At 40.1% G+C, this 18,234-nt stretch overlaps 1 protein-coding gene across 1 annotated transcript in view; it reads left to right on the top strand.

Moving 5' to 3' along the window:
- The first annotated feature begins 689 nt into the window (after positions 1–689).
- COL6A6 (collagen type VI alpha 6 chain) overlaps positions 690–18,234 on the top strand; it is a 110,619-nt gene continuing 93,074 nt past the window's right edge. The window contains exons 1-8 of the mRNA XM_017862330.1: positions 690–768; positions 905–1,002; positions 3,315–3,911; positions 5,145–5,765; positions 6,851–7,411; positions 8,215–8,772; positions 11,154–11,729; positions 14,734–15,303. Coding sequence (XP_017717819.1) covers positions 936–1,002; positions 3,315–3,911; positions 5,145–5,765; positions 6,851–7,411; positions 8,215–8,772; positions 11,154–11,729; positions 14,734–15,303 — 3,550 coding nt within the window. The 5' untranslated portion in view covers positions 690–768; positions 905–935. The remainder of the gene's footprint in view (positions 769–904; positions 1,003–3,314; positions 3,912–5,144; positions 5,766–6,850; positions 7,412–8,214; positions 8,773–11,153; positions 11,730–14,733; positions 15,304–18,234) is intronic.

Genomic DNA, 18,234 nt, shown 5'->3' with positions numbered 1-18,234 from the left:
TGAAGAGATTGAATATTAGAAACTTGGAGCCTGATTGGTATAGGGTGAGATAAACATATATAGTGTTGCAAGTACATTTTTGGGTAGCATTTAAGCAGGACATGGAGACACTAGTTTATTAATGAATCAATTCATTTTTTTGTTCAATGAATAAACAAGCGAATAAATGAGCCCAACCTGCTTCATTAAATATTTATTTTTAATACATTTAATATCTTGTTTTATTCCATAAAATGAACATTTCAAGGTGGCTGAAAATGCTTTAGGCCAAAATGAGATTGGAAAACCCTTGCCTCATGCAGTTCTAGGAAGTTGGACATAAAAGGGTGTAAGCTGAGCTCCTCGTTCTGAGAAGCAAGACATTATATGGAATATGGAAAATCACTGCTTGTTCTGAAGTAGCTACTGTTTCAATTAGCGAGGAAAAGGAAAAAACATGGAATTTTTATCATATCTAAAAATAATTAGTCTTCAAAGGTAAAGTACACCTACATGTTCATGATGGTGAGATTACAAAATAGGTCTCAGGGTGTGTCCCAACTGTGAACTCTGAATTGTCTTAGCAATGAATAGATAGAGGATGACACTAGGGTACAGGAAAATAAATACTAGGAACATCTAATATTGTTAGCACTAAAATGCATCTGACTCCTTCTACCAACTGTCCAAAATTTCATGTTTCTACTAGGTCTGGGGACCAAGAAAAACTCTTATGACTTTGTAAATATTGATGGATTGTTTTCTCTAAGGCACTTCACATATTAGAAGGTCAGTGAACCTCTGACATTCCTTGTCCCCTGTTGCACCCAATTTATTATATAATTTTGTATGCTCTTGTATGTGAGTCTTAATTCCCAAATAATATCCACAACAATTTTATATGTTTACATTTTTGCCTTTTCAGATTTCAAGTTGAAGATTTTTCAGGTCATAACATGAAAATGTTGCTAATTTTGTTCCTCATGATAATTTCTTCCCATATTTCTGTGAACCAAGATTCTGGTAAGGAGAAACTGGAAAGAATTCTTAATTTGTATTATAGAAAATAGATAATACATGAATTTGACCTATTTAAAAGTTGTGAGTTTTGTATCACTTTGTTTTGATTTTGATGGTAGTGAAGGGTAAGGGCGGTAGGTCAAATTCTTTGTGAGGTCACTCCGTGTTCCTTTGAAGATAATTTGTTTCTGGATCTTATTCCTTGTTAATAATAGAAATATATGAGAGCTGTCATTTTGTCCTGCTTCAACCCCTTTTAGGTCTTCTGGGAAGTTGCATAAAAATTCTGTTAATCTTAGGCTCAGGCCTGGAAAACTTGGAATGTCTTATCCTAATTCATTTGTGTCAAAAGGGTGTCTTGGTTTAGTGTCCAGATTTGCTCCAAATTAAGCTATTTGACTGCTTATTGTGAAGAAAGTACTTTTTCCCTGGAGAGAAAGCCTCATAGCACTGCCTTCTGTCTGGTGACAATCTCTGTCCTGTGGACTTAAGACCCTGGCACACCCTTAACCACTTCACCATCTCCTAAATAATTGGTTCTTGTCCAGAGCAACTTACGTTGGCTTTTACAGCTTCCTCGAGGACACTGACCTTGGAAGCAAGTTTTGTGAAGACATAAACTAGACTTTGCCCTCCAAACATCTTCCTTTGATGTATCTCTAGGCCTTGAGCTTCTCAAGTAGAAGCCATGTTTTGTCCTCCATTGTTTCATGGTTCAGATGTAGTGATGGACTTTATCAGAACCTGAGTCCACCTTATGTGCCACTCATCTACATTTCCTTTCTCCACAAAAGACATAGGGCTTCATTTATGAATAGAAAGTCACAGGTGGTCACAAATCAAGCCACCCACAGCAGGACTCCCCTTGGCAGTCTTCACAGGGTTTCAGGCTTCTTTTGGAGGAAGGTGTTGATACACCCTCACTTATTTCTTCCACTGAGATGCTGCTGGCTGTATAATCACGAAAAGAATCTCAGCGTGGTTGAATCTGGGTTATTTAAAAGACAAGAAATTATTTTATCCACTATGCCTCGATCATATGGCCATAAAAAGAATGAAATAACACACAGGGCTGCCAAAGCTGGTTTCCCAGCCAGTGTAGAAAGGAAAAGATCGAAGTTATTCTGATTTGATTAGAACTTACCTAGTAACCATTTTAGATAATTGGAATCTCAGAGTGAGGCGGTACCTTAGATATTTTCTAGTTGAATCTACTTATTTTAAAGAAGAAAAAACTAGGGCCCAAGTATGTTGAATGTCTTAATAAAGCTCGTAGAGTTAGCTGAAGGCAAAGTCAGGGTGTTCATTACTTGTTCCATTACACTGTATTTTCTTGAACACACACCACACACATACTTCCCTCCCTACCCCAGACAAGAAATGGATCTTATGCTAAGGCAGAATGAGCTCTGAGTTCAAACCAGCAGACCACTAGTAAACAACAGTGTGTTTGAACCAATGATTCTGTATCACATAAAAATATAGTACCAGATAACTAGTGTTGAATCTAACATTGAATGAAGCTTTAAAAGTCAAGCAAAGTATTACATTCCTATATAAAACTTATATTTTTAATGGAAACTAAAACTATAATCCCTTTTCTAGCCTGAGATACATTGGTGCCATCACATTTTACACACGTGGGGATAAAATTCACCAATTATATAATACAATGTTCATTCATGTGATTCATCAAAAATATTAAGATATTTAAAATAACCTTGAAATAGATTGACTATTTCATATTTTTATGATTTATAGACTTCTTTAAAGCTTAATGTGACTGGAATATAAAACTTACATGTTTTTAAGTTGCTCAGATAGCTGTTGTGTTGCTTAAATGAGAAAGGCCATCTTTCAGATTCTACCATTAAAGTGAATTTGATGGAGTTTGAGTTTCAGTTAAAATTTTTATCTAGTTGACATAGTTGAAGTCAAATTCCAAAAGCCAAAAAAATTACAAGAGGAAATTATCCACAAAAGGTATAAAACCCATGATTTTATTTCTCTGTTTATCTCTGTTTTATTTTTCCAGTCGCTGTTGTTAATCACTATTTCTAATTAACCAATTCCTTGCAGAAGTTATGCTTAATTTTGTGATCAGTTCAAATGAGAAGTTGTTTAAAAGAATCAGCCCAAGATACAGCTATCTCTTTTTCTTGAGAGAATATGCAGTTGCAGACTGCTATTTTCAGTTTATTGGGAAGGTATTTTAAAATAAAAGGAAAGTACATCTCTCTCCCATAGAGTTGGCATTAAATATGGCAGTACATTTTTAAAGTTTTTAGTTCGTTTATATGTTTGTGGTTTTGCAGGCCCTGAGTATGCAGATGTCGTGTTTCTGGTGGACAGCTCCGATCGCCTGGGATCCAGGTCCTTCCCATTTGTGAAAATGTTCATCACCAAAATGATCAGCAGTCTCCCTATAGAGGCTGACAAATACCGCGTGGCCCTCGCCCAGTACAGTGATAAACTTCACAGTGAATTCCACCTGAGCACCTTCAAAGGCAGGAGCCCCATGCTGAACCACCTCAAGAAGAACTTTGGATTCATTGGTGGGTCCCTGCAGATAGGAAAGGCTCTTCAGGAGGCTCACAGGACTTATTTCTCTGCACCCACAAATGGGAGAGACAAGAAACAGTTTCCCCCAATTCTAGTGGTCCTGGCTTCATCTGAGTCTGAGGATGATGTGGAAGAGGCTTCGAAGGCCCTGCAGAAAGACGGAGTGAAAATCATCTCCGTAGGGGTGCAGAAAGCTTCTGAGGAAAACCTGAAGGCCATGGCCACGTCTCAGTTTCATTTCAACCTTCGGACAGTCAGAGACCTCAGCATGTTTTCCCAAAACATGACGCACATCATCAAGGATGTAACAAAGTACAAGGAGGGAGCAGTTGATGACGTCTTTGTAGAAGGTGGGCCTAGGATATATGTATAGGAATGATGATGAAATGCTTTTGAAACATTAAAATGGGGAGAGGATTGAAATTCTATGAATATTTCTATCCCCAAAATGGGCCACATTTTCAGATGTTATATACCCATACATTTAAGAGAGTCCAGTGATTATGACTATTTTCAATTCAGTGAACCCCACAAGTCTTGGTTTTTCATGTTTCACTTATCTGTGTTGCCCGACATTCACAGACTTCCTAACATTTAGGGATGCTTTCTCCCTGCCACCCAGCTGATCTCTGAGCTATTTCCCTTTGCTTTAGTTGCTATGTAGTTTTAGTACTGGTTCATTTAAAAGGTAAATTTGCTTCTAAAGAAATTCTTGACTCTTAAAACCACATAATATAATCGTAGAATGTTAGACCTAAAAACAACTTCCAGAAGTCCATATCCCCCCCTCTTTTTTTTTGGAAATAGGAACTTATATATATCCTTAGAAGTGATGTGCCTTGGCCCAGGCCAGGCTGTGACTTTAGTCAGAGCTAGTAGGCCAGGTCTCCCATTTCCCAGCCATGTAGTTTCAGCTCCAGACTGCCTTGCTCCCTGCTACCCTATTCTGAATTAGTTTTCCCTGTGTTCTGCTCTGGGGCCAAACTGCTCTCCTGGTCTATCCTCTTGTACTACTCCAGTATGTACGACTCTAGAATGATCAAGAGTTTATGATCATCATTCAAGTGAGGGGCAGGGGATAGCCAGTAAAAAACAATGTGTTCAAAGTGTACATGTCCAAATATGTATATAGGAAACTCACATTATCCCTGATTAAATCAGTCTGAATGAGCTGATATATGTACTTACCTATTGATAACAGAGAATGCTTTCATCTGTAACTGCTGACTATAGGGTAGATGATGCTTAAATGATTTTAAGATGATAGTAATGGCTATGGTTCATTGAATGAATTTTACGTACCAGGCCCCATGCTAAGAATATTATCTCATTAAATCCCCATAACAATTCTATGAGATTAGTATTATCTCCCTTTTACTGATGAGGAAATTGAAGCTGGGAGTTTAGCTAAAATGTAGTATTTGAACCCAGGTCTCTTTAACCTCAACTTCATAATTATTTGTCTACCTCCTGCTCTAAGTGCATAACTGAGCTCTGCTGTATGGTCTTCATGCCTTCTGATGCTCACCAAAGATGCTGAACCACCAGCTAAAATTGTGCTCGTTTATTTCTTGCCCGTACAGCTTGCCAAGGCCCTTCTATGGCCGATGTTGTGTTCCTATTGGATATGTCAATCAATGGAAGTGACGAGAACTTTGACTATCTTAAAGGATTCTTGGAAGAAAGTGTATCTGCCCTTGACATAAAGGAAAATTGCATGAGGATTGGCCTTGTGGCCTATAGCAATGAGACAAAAGTGATAAATTCACTGAGCATGGGCATAAATAAGTCAGAGGTTCTCCAGCATATACAGAACCTTTCTCCCCAGACTGGGAAGGCCTATACTGGAGCTGCCATCAAAAAGCTCAGGAAGGAAGTCTTTAGTGCACGGAATGGCAGTCGGAAGAATCAGGGGGTGCCCCAGATTGCCGTGCTGGTGACCCACCGAGATTCGGAAGACAACGTGACAAAAGCAGCTGTTAACCTCCGACGGGAGGGTGTGACCATCTTCACCCTGGGCATAGAGGGGGCCAGCGACACCCAGTTGGAAAAGATAGCATCCCACCCTGCTGAGCAGTATGTCTCCAAACTGAAGACCTTCGCTGACCTGGCTGCTCACAACCAGACGTTTCTGAAGAAGCTGCGGAACCAAATAACACACACAGTCTCTGTCTTTTCAGAGAGGACCGAAACGCTCAAATCTGGTAAGGTCTTCTGCTGAAAGAAGGGTTGTTTGGATTCTTTTTTTCTTCTCTTTCAAATATTCTGTATACAAAGTGGATTGGCTTGGTAAGATGTGGATGGGGAAGGGGATAAGTTCGTAATTTTTTTACTTGAGCTTGAAAATATGAATCCTAATTTGGGGACAATAAAAGCCATTGAGGTGTTGGCATGGGGAGAAGAGATTTCTTCTTCTAGTTCCTCTTTTGTGCAGCTTTAATTAGGTTTGTTACTCATCCATACTGCAGAATACCTTCCTTTGCTATTTTTCTCTCTTCATTTGTCTTTCTCTCTTTTGCCTCTCATGTTCTCCTGCTCTTCCCTTTATTTCTTTATTCTTTTTGTACTTTTCTCGCCCAAATCTTCTTCCCTCATTTTCAAATTCCAATGTAGAGAATAAACAGGAGTATGATTTGAATGAAGAACAAAGTAATTATGTAATTTGTTGTGGGGTACCATTCTAGCACCCACTAGTGCAGGGACAGAGACAGAGGGCGATGCATCTTACATTCATATATACACTTATACTATATAAATATGTTTATGTATTGGTATACATATAGATGTATATATTCTTCCATAAATATAGCATATTTACTACAAATGTCATTGTCTCACTCATGAATAGTATCCGTAGTTAGTTGACTAGGAGTGGGTAAGGAGTAAATAATTTGCTCAAGAGAGTTCATGTGCCCACAATGTCCAGTTAAATACCTTCTCCATTTCCCAACACACTACTTGACTTTTTGCTAAGCAGTTATTTACTAATGGGTGAAGTGTCTTGTAAAAAGCAGCTTCCAATTTTTTAAATCTCCTACTATATTCAGATTTATCCTGATTCATGGCAGAGAATTAGGACAATAGTCTTAAAGTGTCAGAAGTGATTCATTTGGCTGAAGGGATGCTGAGATTCCCCCATTGTAAGCTAACAAAGCATGGATTTTAAGCCTAGAAGCTGTTTCCCGTTTTTCTGTCTGAAGAGGTTCATATTTGTTCTTCTTTCCACCTGCTCTCATTTTTTCTTCATGCCTGCTCAAATGCCACATGCAACTTACTGATTCCATTTTAGGTTGTGTGGACACTGAGGAAGCAGACATCTATCTGCTCATCGATGGCTCAGGGAGCACCCAGGCCACAGATTTCCATGAAATGAAGACCTTCCTGTCAGAGGTGGTAGGGATGTTCAACATTGCCCCCCATAAGGTGCGGGTTGGGGCCGTTCAGTATGCTGACAGCTGGGACTTGGAATTCGAGATCAATAAATACTCCAACAAGCAGGATTTGGGAAAGGCCATTGAGAATATCAGGCAGATAGGTGGGAATACAAATACAGGTGCAGCACTGAATTTCACACTGAGTCTGTTGCAAAAAGCAAAGAAACAGCGAGGAAACAAAGTTCCATGTCACCTTGTTGTCCTGACAAATGGCATGTCCAAGGATAGCATCTTGGAGCCTGCAAACAGACTGAGAGAAGAGCACATCCGAGTTTATGCTATCGGGGTTAAGGAGGCCAACCAAACACAGCTGCGAGAAATTGCAGGAGAGGAAAAGAGAGTGTATTACGTGCATGACTTTGACGCATTGAAAGACATAAGAAACCAAGTTGTTCAAGAAATCTGTGCTGAAGAAGGTAAGAGAAACCGTTGCTCTACCTACTGACCTTCACTCGCAAATTGCCATCCTGGCAATAATTGACATTGCTGGTTTAGAAAAACAACAAAATTACTAAGTTGAGATTTGTTGACTTGTGTAACTGTGTTTGTTCTCCAGAACAAAGCTAAGAGCCCACTATAGTGTTGTTTTAAATAATATCTGAAGCATAAGAAAAATATTTGGAGGAATTTCCCTAGTAAGTAATAATTAGCTTCCTCTCACAATTTCTTGCCACGGTAGGTATGAGTGTATACCACATGTGTAATATGATAAAATGATTTCAGATTGTTAGGAATACTTCAGATTTATTTGAATGTCTTTTTATACAGCTCTTATGACATTTTTTTAGAGTTATATCATTTAGAGCTCCTGTTTTCACCCAGGAGTGATTTTGCGCCCTTAGGGGTTATTTGTCAATGTCTAGAGACATTTCTGATGGTCATAACTGGAGGGTGCTCCTGTCATCTAAGAGTAGGAGGTCAGGGATACTTCAAAGAAGTATTTTACAGGATCCTACAACACACAGACTTCCCACAGTAAAATGATGCCCAAGATGTCAGTGGTGCTGAGGTTGACTAACCCTGAGTTATGTATTTAAGCAAATTAGTAAATAACAAATAGAATATTCTCACTTTTATTGTCTTCTATGCTTTATTTACTACTAATTATTACTAAGTACATATTTCAATATAAAATTATTTGTGTTTTAGATTTTCCTGTTTACTCTGAACTTTTTACATGTAGCTGACTTGAATAAACATCCCAGTTTTTCTTTTGCAGCTTGCAAAGAGATGAAAGCTGACATCATGTTTCTGGTGGACAGTTCTGGAAGTATAGGACCTGAAAACTTCAGCAAAATGAAAACATTTATGAAAAACCTGGTGAGCAAGTCTCAGATTGGACCAGATCGGGTGCAAATTGGTGTAGTCCAGTTCAGTGACATCAATAAGGAGGAGTTTCAGCTCAACAGATTCATGTCCCAAAGCGACATTTCAAATGCAATAGACCAAATGGCTCACATTGGACAAACCACCCTGACTGGTAGTGCCCTGAGCTTTGTGTCTCAGTACTTCAGCCCCACCAAGGGCGCCCGGCCCAACGTCAGAAAGTTTCTCATCCTTATCACGGATGGTGAAGCTCAGGACATAGTAAAGGAACCAGCGGTAGCGCTTCGGCAAGAAGGTGTGATCATCTACTCTGTGGGAGTGTTTGGCTCCAATGTCACTCAGCTTGAGGAGATCAGTGGGAGGCCCGAGATGGTTTTTTATGTTGAGAATTTTGACATTCTGCAGCGCATTGAAGATGATCTTGTTTTTGGAATATGCAGCCCCCGTGAAGGTAGGCATGGGTATACTCACTAGCAGAACTATCCAAATAACAGATGTCTTTTTTAGCCTCTATTTCTTGAATTTCATTCTATTTGCATATTGTAAACTTTTGGTTTAATTGAAATGTTTCTCCTAGTGGCTTTGACCTGTTGAAGTAAACAGACAGTGAGGAAGAATTTTGGTTTACCTAGATCCATTCCCATTTATAGGTAAATAGCACTAGAGAGATGAATCTCCATTTAAGAAAAACGGTATCATAGCAGATCTTAGATCAGGTTCCCTAGAAGCAGAAGCTAAGTCAGGGCTCTTTGGAAGTGATTTATTTAGGAGGTATTTTCAGAAGGGGTGTAGGAAACAGGTCAGGGCATGGGTAGGAACTGAACAAGGAAGTCACCTTAGCTGGAGTCTAGTTTGACCTGATCCCATGGGGAGCTCCAGACCATGAATTACAGAGCTGGTCCTACTTTGAGGCGAGGGGCTCAGCCTTGTGTGCCCTGTGTCACTGGGCTACGTGTGGGTTGCTGAGGCAGGACTGGCATTTATCCTTCTGGGCAAGGTGTCTCCTCTTTGACCTACACATCTACTATATATGGTGTTTATTTTTACAATTTCTAAAGACCAATACTTGCATCAAATGAGATAATGTTTGTGAAAACACTTTGATAGTTATTAGATTTTATAACGAAGGAATATAGTAAGAGGACTTGAGCAATGGTTGCTTCAAAGGAAGTAAGGAACCTAGTCCCCACTGTCTTCCCATGAAACTGCAGAGTAATGGAAATGATCAAAAGTAATGGAAATATAGAGTAATGGAAATGATCAAATAAAACCTCAGCAAATATAAGGGGCTGATTTATACTGTGACCCATAGGGCTTGGTGACAGAGGCATTCTGAACACGAAGGACATGGATTTTCATGGAGTTTAAAGGGAAGGAGAGGAACATTGTTTGCTTATTCAAATAACAGTTCTGTTCAACTCCCACTGGAAGGTTTGGTACTCATGATCTGTATTTTGTAGAAAAAGAGTACACCTGGTTTCTATTTCCTGTTAATTTCACCCAGAACAAATAGGAACTTTCTGAAGCATTTTGATGCAGTGTAATTTACCCGCACTCCTCTGGGTAATCCAGGCAGTCAAGACCACGGGGACATAGTTCTTCTACGTAAATTCGCAAGTAGAGCCAACTTTTCTTGGGAATTTGGTTGATGGCCCTGTACACGTGGCCTGCAATTAGTGGGGACAAGTACATTGGCTCTAAGGTTTTCAACAGCCCTTACATAGCCAGCAAGTGGCTGGCAAAAGAAGAAAATGTGGCAAGCCTCTGGGGGGTGGGTGCTTTCTCACAATTCCGTTTCTCAAGAATGGATGAGTTAATGTTTGGAACATACCTTTCTATGGCCTGTAGAGAGAATGTGCTACATAAGGACTAAATAACAAACCATCTTACAATTCCCCTTCTCCAGAATGGATGAGTTAGTTTTGGAACACTGCACCTTTGGAGGGAACTTGCTACACATGGATTAAGAATTAATTGGGTCTTTCCTGCTTTTCTGTTCCATGGTGCTCACCTCAGATTTAAAAAGTTAATAGGAGCATCATGCTAAAACAGCTTAGTTGGACCAAGTGTGAAGTAGGCTTATTTCTGTGATGAGACCAAAAAATGAAAATAGATGTTTCAAAAAAGTCAAAAGTGAGGAAAAGTAACTTTGAAAAGTCACCCATCAGAGAATCATGAAAAAAATACAGTATTGCCAAATTCATTTTCATTTGGTCATTTTCCCAAGGTTTATATTAAGAATACAAATCTCAAGATCATGGGTAAAAAAAAAAAGAAACAAATTTGTATAAATGAAAGCACATGTTGGAGAAACCACTTATACAGGAAAATTTACACAGAATTGACTTTTTTAGTCCAAAGGTTTCAAAATATTTTATTCCTGACAATCCTGTGATTGTCACTTCACCCTATCCCACTCCCTGCAGTGGGACCCCACTGACTCCTTTATCTTTCAAGCTCACCTAAGTGAGTGTTAACTATATACTTCCAGCACCAATGTATGTGTATTGTCTCTCTTATCTTTCGTATTGAAAATTCTCCTTGGGAAAGAAAAAAAGTACTAGATTTCCAAATCTGAAACAAAGTAATTTAATAAGTTAACCAATTCCTAAAGGATTGATTTACCGTATTTCTACTCATCACTTCTTTGCTTATGTGGACTTAAGGAGTCTCAGACACCTTTAATATTTCTGAGGCTATTAGAATTGACATTCTAATGCATAGCATGATCCTCATGGAGAGAAAACACTAGCAATTTATAAAAAGATTGGGGTGTCTCCCATGCTGTCCCAAGCTAATCTCATATGGTTTACCTTTCTCTTCCTCTTTCAGAATGCAAGCGGATTGAAGTTTTAGATGTTGTGTTTGTCATTGATAGCTCTGGCAGCATTGACTATGATGAGTATAATATCATGAAGAATTTTATGATTGACATAGTGAAAAAAGCTGATGTGGGCAAGAATCGGGTCCAGTTTGGGGCTCTGAAGTATGCTGATGACCCAGAGGTGCTGTTTTATCTGGATAACTTTGGCACAAAACCGGAGGTAATTTCAGTGCTCCAGAATGACCAAGCCATGGGTGGCAGTACTTATACTGCTGAGGCACTGGGCTTCTCGGACCACATGTTCACTGAAGCCCGGGGCAGTCGCCTGAACAAGGGGGTCCCCCAAGTCCTCATTGTGATCACCGATGGGGATTCCCATGATGCTGATAAACTCAATGCCACAGCAAAGGCCTTGCGAGACAAAGGCATTCTTGTCCTGGCTGTGGGTATTGCTGATGCCAATCCCGTGGAACTGTTAGCTATGGCAGGATCAAGCGACAAGTACTTCTTTGTGGAGACTTTTGGAGGTCTGAAGGGAATAACTTCAGATGTGACAGCCAGTGTCTGCAACTCTTCAAAAGTAGGTAAGGTTTGCCAAGGAAGTTTTTCCTAATTATTAGCAGAGTGACAAACGAGAGAGAAAGCAAAACAATGGCTCTCAGGAATGAGTTTTCCAGAGAGGAGAGAAGGATTTCTAATTGTTTCATTTTCTTTTCTTTTTTTTTTTTTTTAATTATACTTTAGGTTCTAGGGTACATGTGCACAATGTGCAGGTTTGTTACATATGTATACATGTGCCTTGTTGGTGTGCTGCACCCATTAACTCATCATTTACATTAGGTATATCTCCTAATGCTATCCCTCCCCCCACCCCCCTCCCCACAATAGGACCCGGTGTGTGATGCTCCCCTTCCTGTGTCCAAGTGATCTCATTGTTCAATTCCCACCTATGAGTGAGAACATGCGGTATTTAGTTTTCTGTTCTTGCGATAGTTTGCTGAGAATGATGGTTTCCATCTGCATCCATGTCCCTACAAAGGACACAAAGTCATTCTTTCTTATGGCTGCATAGTATTCCATGGTGTATATGTGCCACATTTTCTTAATCCAGTCTGTCACTGATGGACATTTGGGTTGATTCCAAGACTTTGCTAGGACTTTCTATATTATCAAATCTCAGGGTTGGAAAGACCTCAGGGATATTTCATTCAGACTACTCCCCCAAGGAAGATACTTTCTGCAGCATTCCTAATCACTTCTTCCTAAACTCTTCTAATGATGGGGAATTCATAAGTTGTTTTGTTTTTTTTTTTTTTTTTTTTTTTAGACAGGGTGTTGCTCTGTCGTCCAGGCTGGAGTGCAGTAGCATGATCACAGCTCACTGCAGCCTCAACTTCCAGGACTCAGGTGATCCTCCTGCCTCTGCCTCCCCAAGGAGATGGGACTACAGATGTGTGCCATGAGGCATGGCTAATTTTTTTTTTGTAAAGACAGGATTTCACTATGTTGCCCAGGCTGGTCTCAAACTCCTGGATTCAAGCCATCTGCCCCGCTTGGCCTCCCAAAGTGCTGGGATTACAAGTGTGGGCCACTACACCTAGCTGAATTCACCAGTTTTGAACAGGCTTCATGAGAACACAAATGTGCTTACACATTTTTCCACTTACTAGTTCTTTTTCCTCTTTATGCAAGAAATCAAATTCTCCTCCTAAGAACCATCTATAATTGCCTGAAGTCTTCTTTCCTTCAGGCCAGAAGTCACCAGTTTCTTTGCTTATTTCAGTTATGGCGCAAGGTCATTTAAAATGTGAAGCCCAGTATTAAAACCTCTGTTCCAGCCTCAGAGGTTTCCAGGACAGAGCATAGTGGGACTTCCTTTGCACTGGATGCTGGGCTTGTGTTCTGACAGCTGGAGATTGCATTGTTGCATGTGTGTATGTATTCCTTCCTTCATCATTTTACTTTCAGTTTATAAGTTTGGTTCAGAGAAAGATTGTTCTCTACTTAGTTTCCTATTTTTCCTAAGATTTATTTTACTAAATATACAAAATGTTTTTACTAGATGAATTGCTATTAATTCATGATTCCAACATCTAGATATAGTAGTTCTTTTTAAAACTCATCTAACTTCTCTGGTTTTCCTAAACCTTGCCTCCTTAGAATGCAGCTACTATCTTTTTCTTTCACAAAACTAACAAAATCTTTCTGGGTCTTACTGAAAACTGGGACAAATTTCTTCCTTCCTTGTAGCCATTGCCTAAAATTGGATCTATCCTTCACCAGTTCACTGTAGAAATTGACATTGCATTTTCATATTGAAAATTCTCCTTCGGACAGAAAAACAGTACTAGATTTCCAAATCTGAAACAAAGTAATTGAATAAGTTAACCAATTCCTAAAGGATCGATTTACCATATTTCTTCTTATCTCTTCCTTGCTTACCTGGACTTAAGGAATCTCAGACACCTTTAATATTTCTAAGGCTGTGATGACAACTAAGTTCGGACAGTGGTGAGATCACTGGGGAATTCATGGAAACGATCATGCTTACCAGAAAGCTAAGGAACATGCATGTGCCAAGCATAACTCATTCATTGGCAATGGTCTCTCATGTTCTTCTTGTTTTATATTTGCTGTGTTAATATGGGGGAAGCATCTCTATATTGCATTGCTTGTTCAAAATATTTTCTCAAGTAGATATTTTGCCTACATACAGCAGAAAGGGACTGATAACAAGGAAAACTGACTAGATACAGACCAAAAGGCATCCTTTTAAAACCTCTTCTCAATATGCCCTAATGAACTAGAAAAATAATTCTTGGCTCAAATGACCAGGGAGGCTAAGTCAATAATACAAACCATCTGCCTTTTTGTTCGAATCCCTAAATGTATGTGTGTTTTGTTTTCTCTTGATGTGCTGCTACTGTCACCGGGCTTTCTGGAAGAGCTTAGGCTAGATTGTAGATGAGAACAAGTTTTCCGTAGCACTGGCCCCAGTTCTCTGGCATCTCAGAAAATAAAATGGCCTAAGACCAAATCAACAAGCCAAGAGAAGCATAAAAAGATGTGTGATTCATGCCTTGTACTGACTTTATGAACTGATCATTTGCCTTTATTTCCTCTCCAATTAATGTGACCACATGCTAGCATAAGTTAAGAAACCACTTTCAGAAATATCATTTCTATATAGCTGCAAACTTTTTTTTTTTTTTTGGAGATGGAGTCTCTCTCTGTCTCCCAGGCTGGAATGCAGTGGTATGATCTCAGCTCACTGCAAGCTTCGCCTCCCAGGTTCACGCCATTCTCCTGCCTCAGCCTCCCTAGTAGCTGGGACCACAGGCACCCACCAGCATGCCCAGCTAATTTTTTGTATTTTTTGTTTTGGTTGAGACTGGGTTTCACCATGTTAGTTAGGATGGTCTCGATCTCCTGACCTTGTGATCCACCCGCCTTGGCCTCCCAAAGTGCTGGGATTATAGGCATGAGCCACCACGCCCGGCCTATAGCTGCAAACATTTAATTTACTCTTGGTGGATTAAGGAAAGAATAACAATCTGGGTTTGCTGTTGTTCCTTCTCTTCTTTGTAGATTGTGAAATTGACAAAGTAGATCTTGTTTTCCTTATGGATGGTTCAACTAGCATTCAGCAAACTGACTTCAAGAAAATGAAGGAATTTCTGGTATCCGTTGTTCAAGACTTTGATGTCAGCCCCAACAGAGTGCATATAGGAGCGGCCCAGTTTAGCGATGCCTATCGCCCAGAGTTTCCACTGGGAACTTTCATAGGTGCAAAAGAGATATCATTTCAGATTGAAAACATCACACAGATCTTTGGAAACACGCACATCGGTGCCGCACTCAGGAAGGTGGAACATTACTTCAGGCCAGACATGGGCAGCAGGATAAATACAGGTACCCCGCAGGTGTTGCTGATCCTTACAGATGGCCAGTCCCAAGACGAGGTGGCCCAGGCCGCGGAAGCCCTGAGACACAGAGGTATCGACATCTACTCTGTGGGCATTGGGGATGTGGATGACCAGCAGCTCATTCAGATCACCGGGACTGCAGAGAAAAAACTGACAGTGCACAACTTCGATGAACTGAAGAAGGTCAATAAAAGGATCGTTCGCAACATCTGTACCACAGGGGGTGAAAGCAGTAAGTATTTAGCAAGTTCATATCGATTCCCCACACCATCTTCTCTGACATTTTCTTCAAGCTCCATTGTCATCCCCTGGGGCTAGTGGGAGCATTTAGAAGTGTGCCTCTGGATTTCAAAGTGAGCTTTTCACAGTTATTAAATATTTATCTTGACCTGCGGATTGAGAAACAGGGTGTCTGAACTCCTGTGCCCTTTTTTCTCCCTGTCTCCTGGGTGAGCATGCCTCCTTTGTGAGTGGGAATGCCTGCCTTCCGGTGTGAGGAAAAGGCCATTGTTTGCAATCTGGCTGGTTTCAGATGTTGAAGAGCATGCCTCAAAGAAAGCAAATATTTGACTGATTTTTTGGTTGCTTGGCAAGAGGGCCTATAGGGCTGCCAAGAGCTGTGGTACAGGTAGGTAGGAAACCTCCTTTATATCTTTATTATGAAACTTTACCACAGAAGTTAGTAAATATCTTCTTTACAATGAGTGCATTTTGACACTTTTTTCAACAGATGGAAGTGAAGTGTCTTAAAGGAGAAGTCACTTTTTCTGTTATAAAGGCACCTTATGGGTTGGCTATGATTCTGTGTAACTACCCATGGTAGACATTAATCCCAGATTTCCACTCAAAAAAAAAACAAAAAAGTTGCAAGGTCATTAAGAGGCAGCTCTGAAGACAGACAGCCTGACAGCAGATCCCTGCTCTATGGCCATTTTTTCTGAGACAAGTTGCCTAACTTCTCTAAGTTTAATTTTCTCACCTATGAAATGTGAATGATAGCAGCACCTAGTTCAAAAGAACATTGGGAGGACTAAATGAGAAAATGCATATTTAAACTTTAATAAGCATGACACCTGGAATATAATTATAAAGTGCCTTCATTTTTATCTACCAGTAACCGTTAAATTTATGAATGGGAGCCAGCTCTTCCCTTGCCTCTCATCACTTTCAGGAAATAACCTCCTTTTGGTCATTAATATGTCCATCCCAGTGTAATATTAAAACTTGACATTTTATTCAAGGTTACCCCACATTTCCAGCTTGCTATAGGCTGCCTTGCTGTGAGAGAAGTGGTTGACATTTCACCCAATGTCCCCAGCCTTTCACTGCACTCCCCATCTTCCAGGTGCTGCTCCATCTTACTAACCATAATTTCTAGACTCTCCAGAAGGAGAAGGTACTAGGAAAGGGGGAACAACTAAAAGGGTACAGGAAAGTTTTTAATTTGTCCCTTATCAGGAATTGGTTTTCTCTGACAATAGCCCATGTCTAAAGCTGGGTCCATTCATAGGTCCTTCAAAGATTTCACCTCCTGCCCCACATCATCGCTTCCCCCACCAAGCCACCTTTGTCTAAAGATCTCTCCATCACAGTTTTTTTTAGGGTATGTCTCTATTCCAGAGTGTCTCTTACGCCTTTTTCAGCCTCTGGGCATCTGGTGACACCTCCAGCTTTGTTCTGCTGAGATTTCTGTGCCCCCGCCAGGGGCTTCTTAGATGGGAGATCAGAGGAGCCCACAACAACTTGCTCTTCCACTCAGCCACATCAGCTCCATGGTCAACAATAACATATCAATTGCCCTAATAAAAACTGGGAATCACAGCCCCCCAGTGTGATTGCCTCTTCTTTGTAGGGAGGGCAATATGCCATCCTGTGTCTCATGCTTTAGAATTTCCAGGATTAGGTTATCTCCAGATTATCTCTGAAATCCCCTCTCTCAGCTTGAAAAGGAAGTCACCCACTCTCCTTGTGTGTGTGCCTGATGAGAGAGCCCACAGCACATCAACAGCTCTCTCCAAACACACTTTTCCAAACTGCAGTCCGAAACATTTAATAAGACCTGATGTGCGGGTTAAAGGTTAAGAGTTCTGTAGTCGATTTGGGACTACTGACTCTCTAAGTCCTGCTTCACATACTTTGGAATGTATCTGATTACCTCAGCCAAACCTTCCACATTAATTTTTTGTTTCATATGAATTACTCAAGTCCAAGTATTAGGCAGAAAATTATCTCTGAACCATCTAGTTTCTATCTGAGTGCGATGAAAGAAAACCATGTGGAAAGTGAAAAACAGGAGTATGAACTCCAAGTAGTTAATGAGTTATTTTTAAGGAAATAGTCATGAATGCAAAAAATAAGAAAAATACTCTGTATTAAGATAAACTTGAGGTTATTACTCCAACAAGGAAGAATGTGAGGCAGGCTGTGAGCTGAGGACTGATGAGGCTGGAATGAACACCGATAAAGCTTCAAAGGCATGTACAAATATATTAGGGGATGCCAGTTCTTTTTAAACTGTAAATCCCAAAACAAGGAAATCAGACAATAGCTGAGTACGGCTCAAAGCAAACTGGACTTAAGGCCTGAACACTTGCTCTGCTTCTTATTAAAATATGCATAACTTTGGAGATGTCACTACCGTTTCTGAGTCTCAGTTTTCTGGTTTGTAAAAGTTCCTCTAGTTGCATACTGTGATTAACGTATGTGAAAGGGAGGTCAGCCGCATGGAGGTATGAGGGAGGTGACTAAGAATCTATTTTTTGAGCATCTACGAAGGGTCAAACCTGGTGCTCTAAGCACTTTAAATGTACTATCTCACTCAATTCTCCCAGCATCTTATGTGGTTTGTATTTTTGTTTTCATTTATAAATGTGGAAGCTGGACTTCAAGGGAATATTTGTAGCCTGGTCTAGATCATACAGGAAGTAAGACTAAGCACATTTTGAAACCTAGGCTTGTTTGACCCCCATCTGTTCCTCCCACCACCCCCATCCCTGAGTTTTTTGTTATATTAAGCTGTCTTCTTGATATTAGTTGTCTAGGTTATCCGATGTTGACATTATAAAGAACTAATATCTAAGTGTTGTGCTTCACCAATTAATAGCTGGAGCTTATTAAGACATCATAGGTTTGTATCTTTAAAATTGTTTCCACAAGCTGATAT

The sequence above is a fragment of the Rhinopithecus bieti genome, unplaced genomic scaffold (assembly GCF_001698545.2).
Source record: "Rhinopithecus bieti isolate Rb0 unplaced genomic scaffold, ASM169854v2 scaffold_62793, whole genome shotgun sequence".
In the NCBI taxonomy this organism is placed as follows: domain Eukaryota; kingdom Metazoa; phylum Chordata; class Mammalia; order Primates; family Cercopithecidae; genus Rhinopithecus; species Rhinopithecus bieti.
Note: the sequence above shows the minus strand (reverse complement) of the source record. Positions and strands in the feature narration are given on the sequence as shown.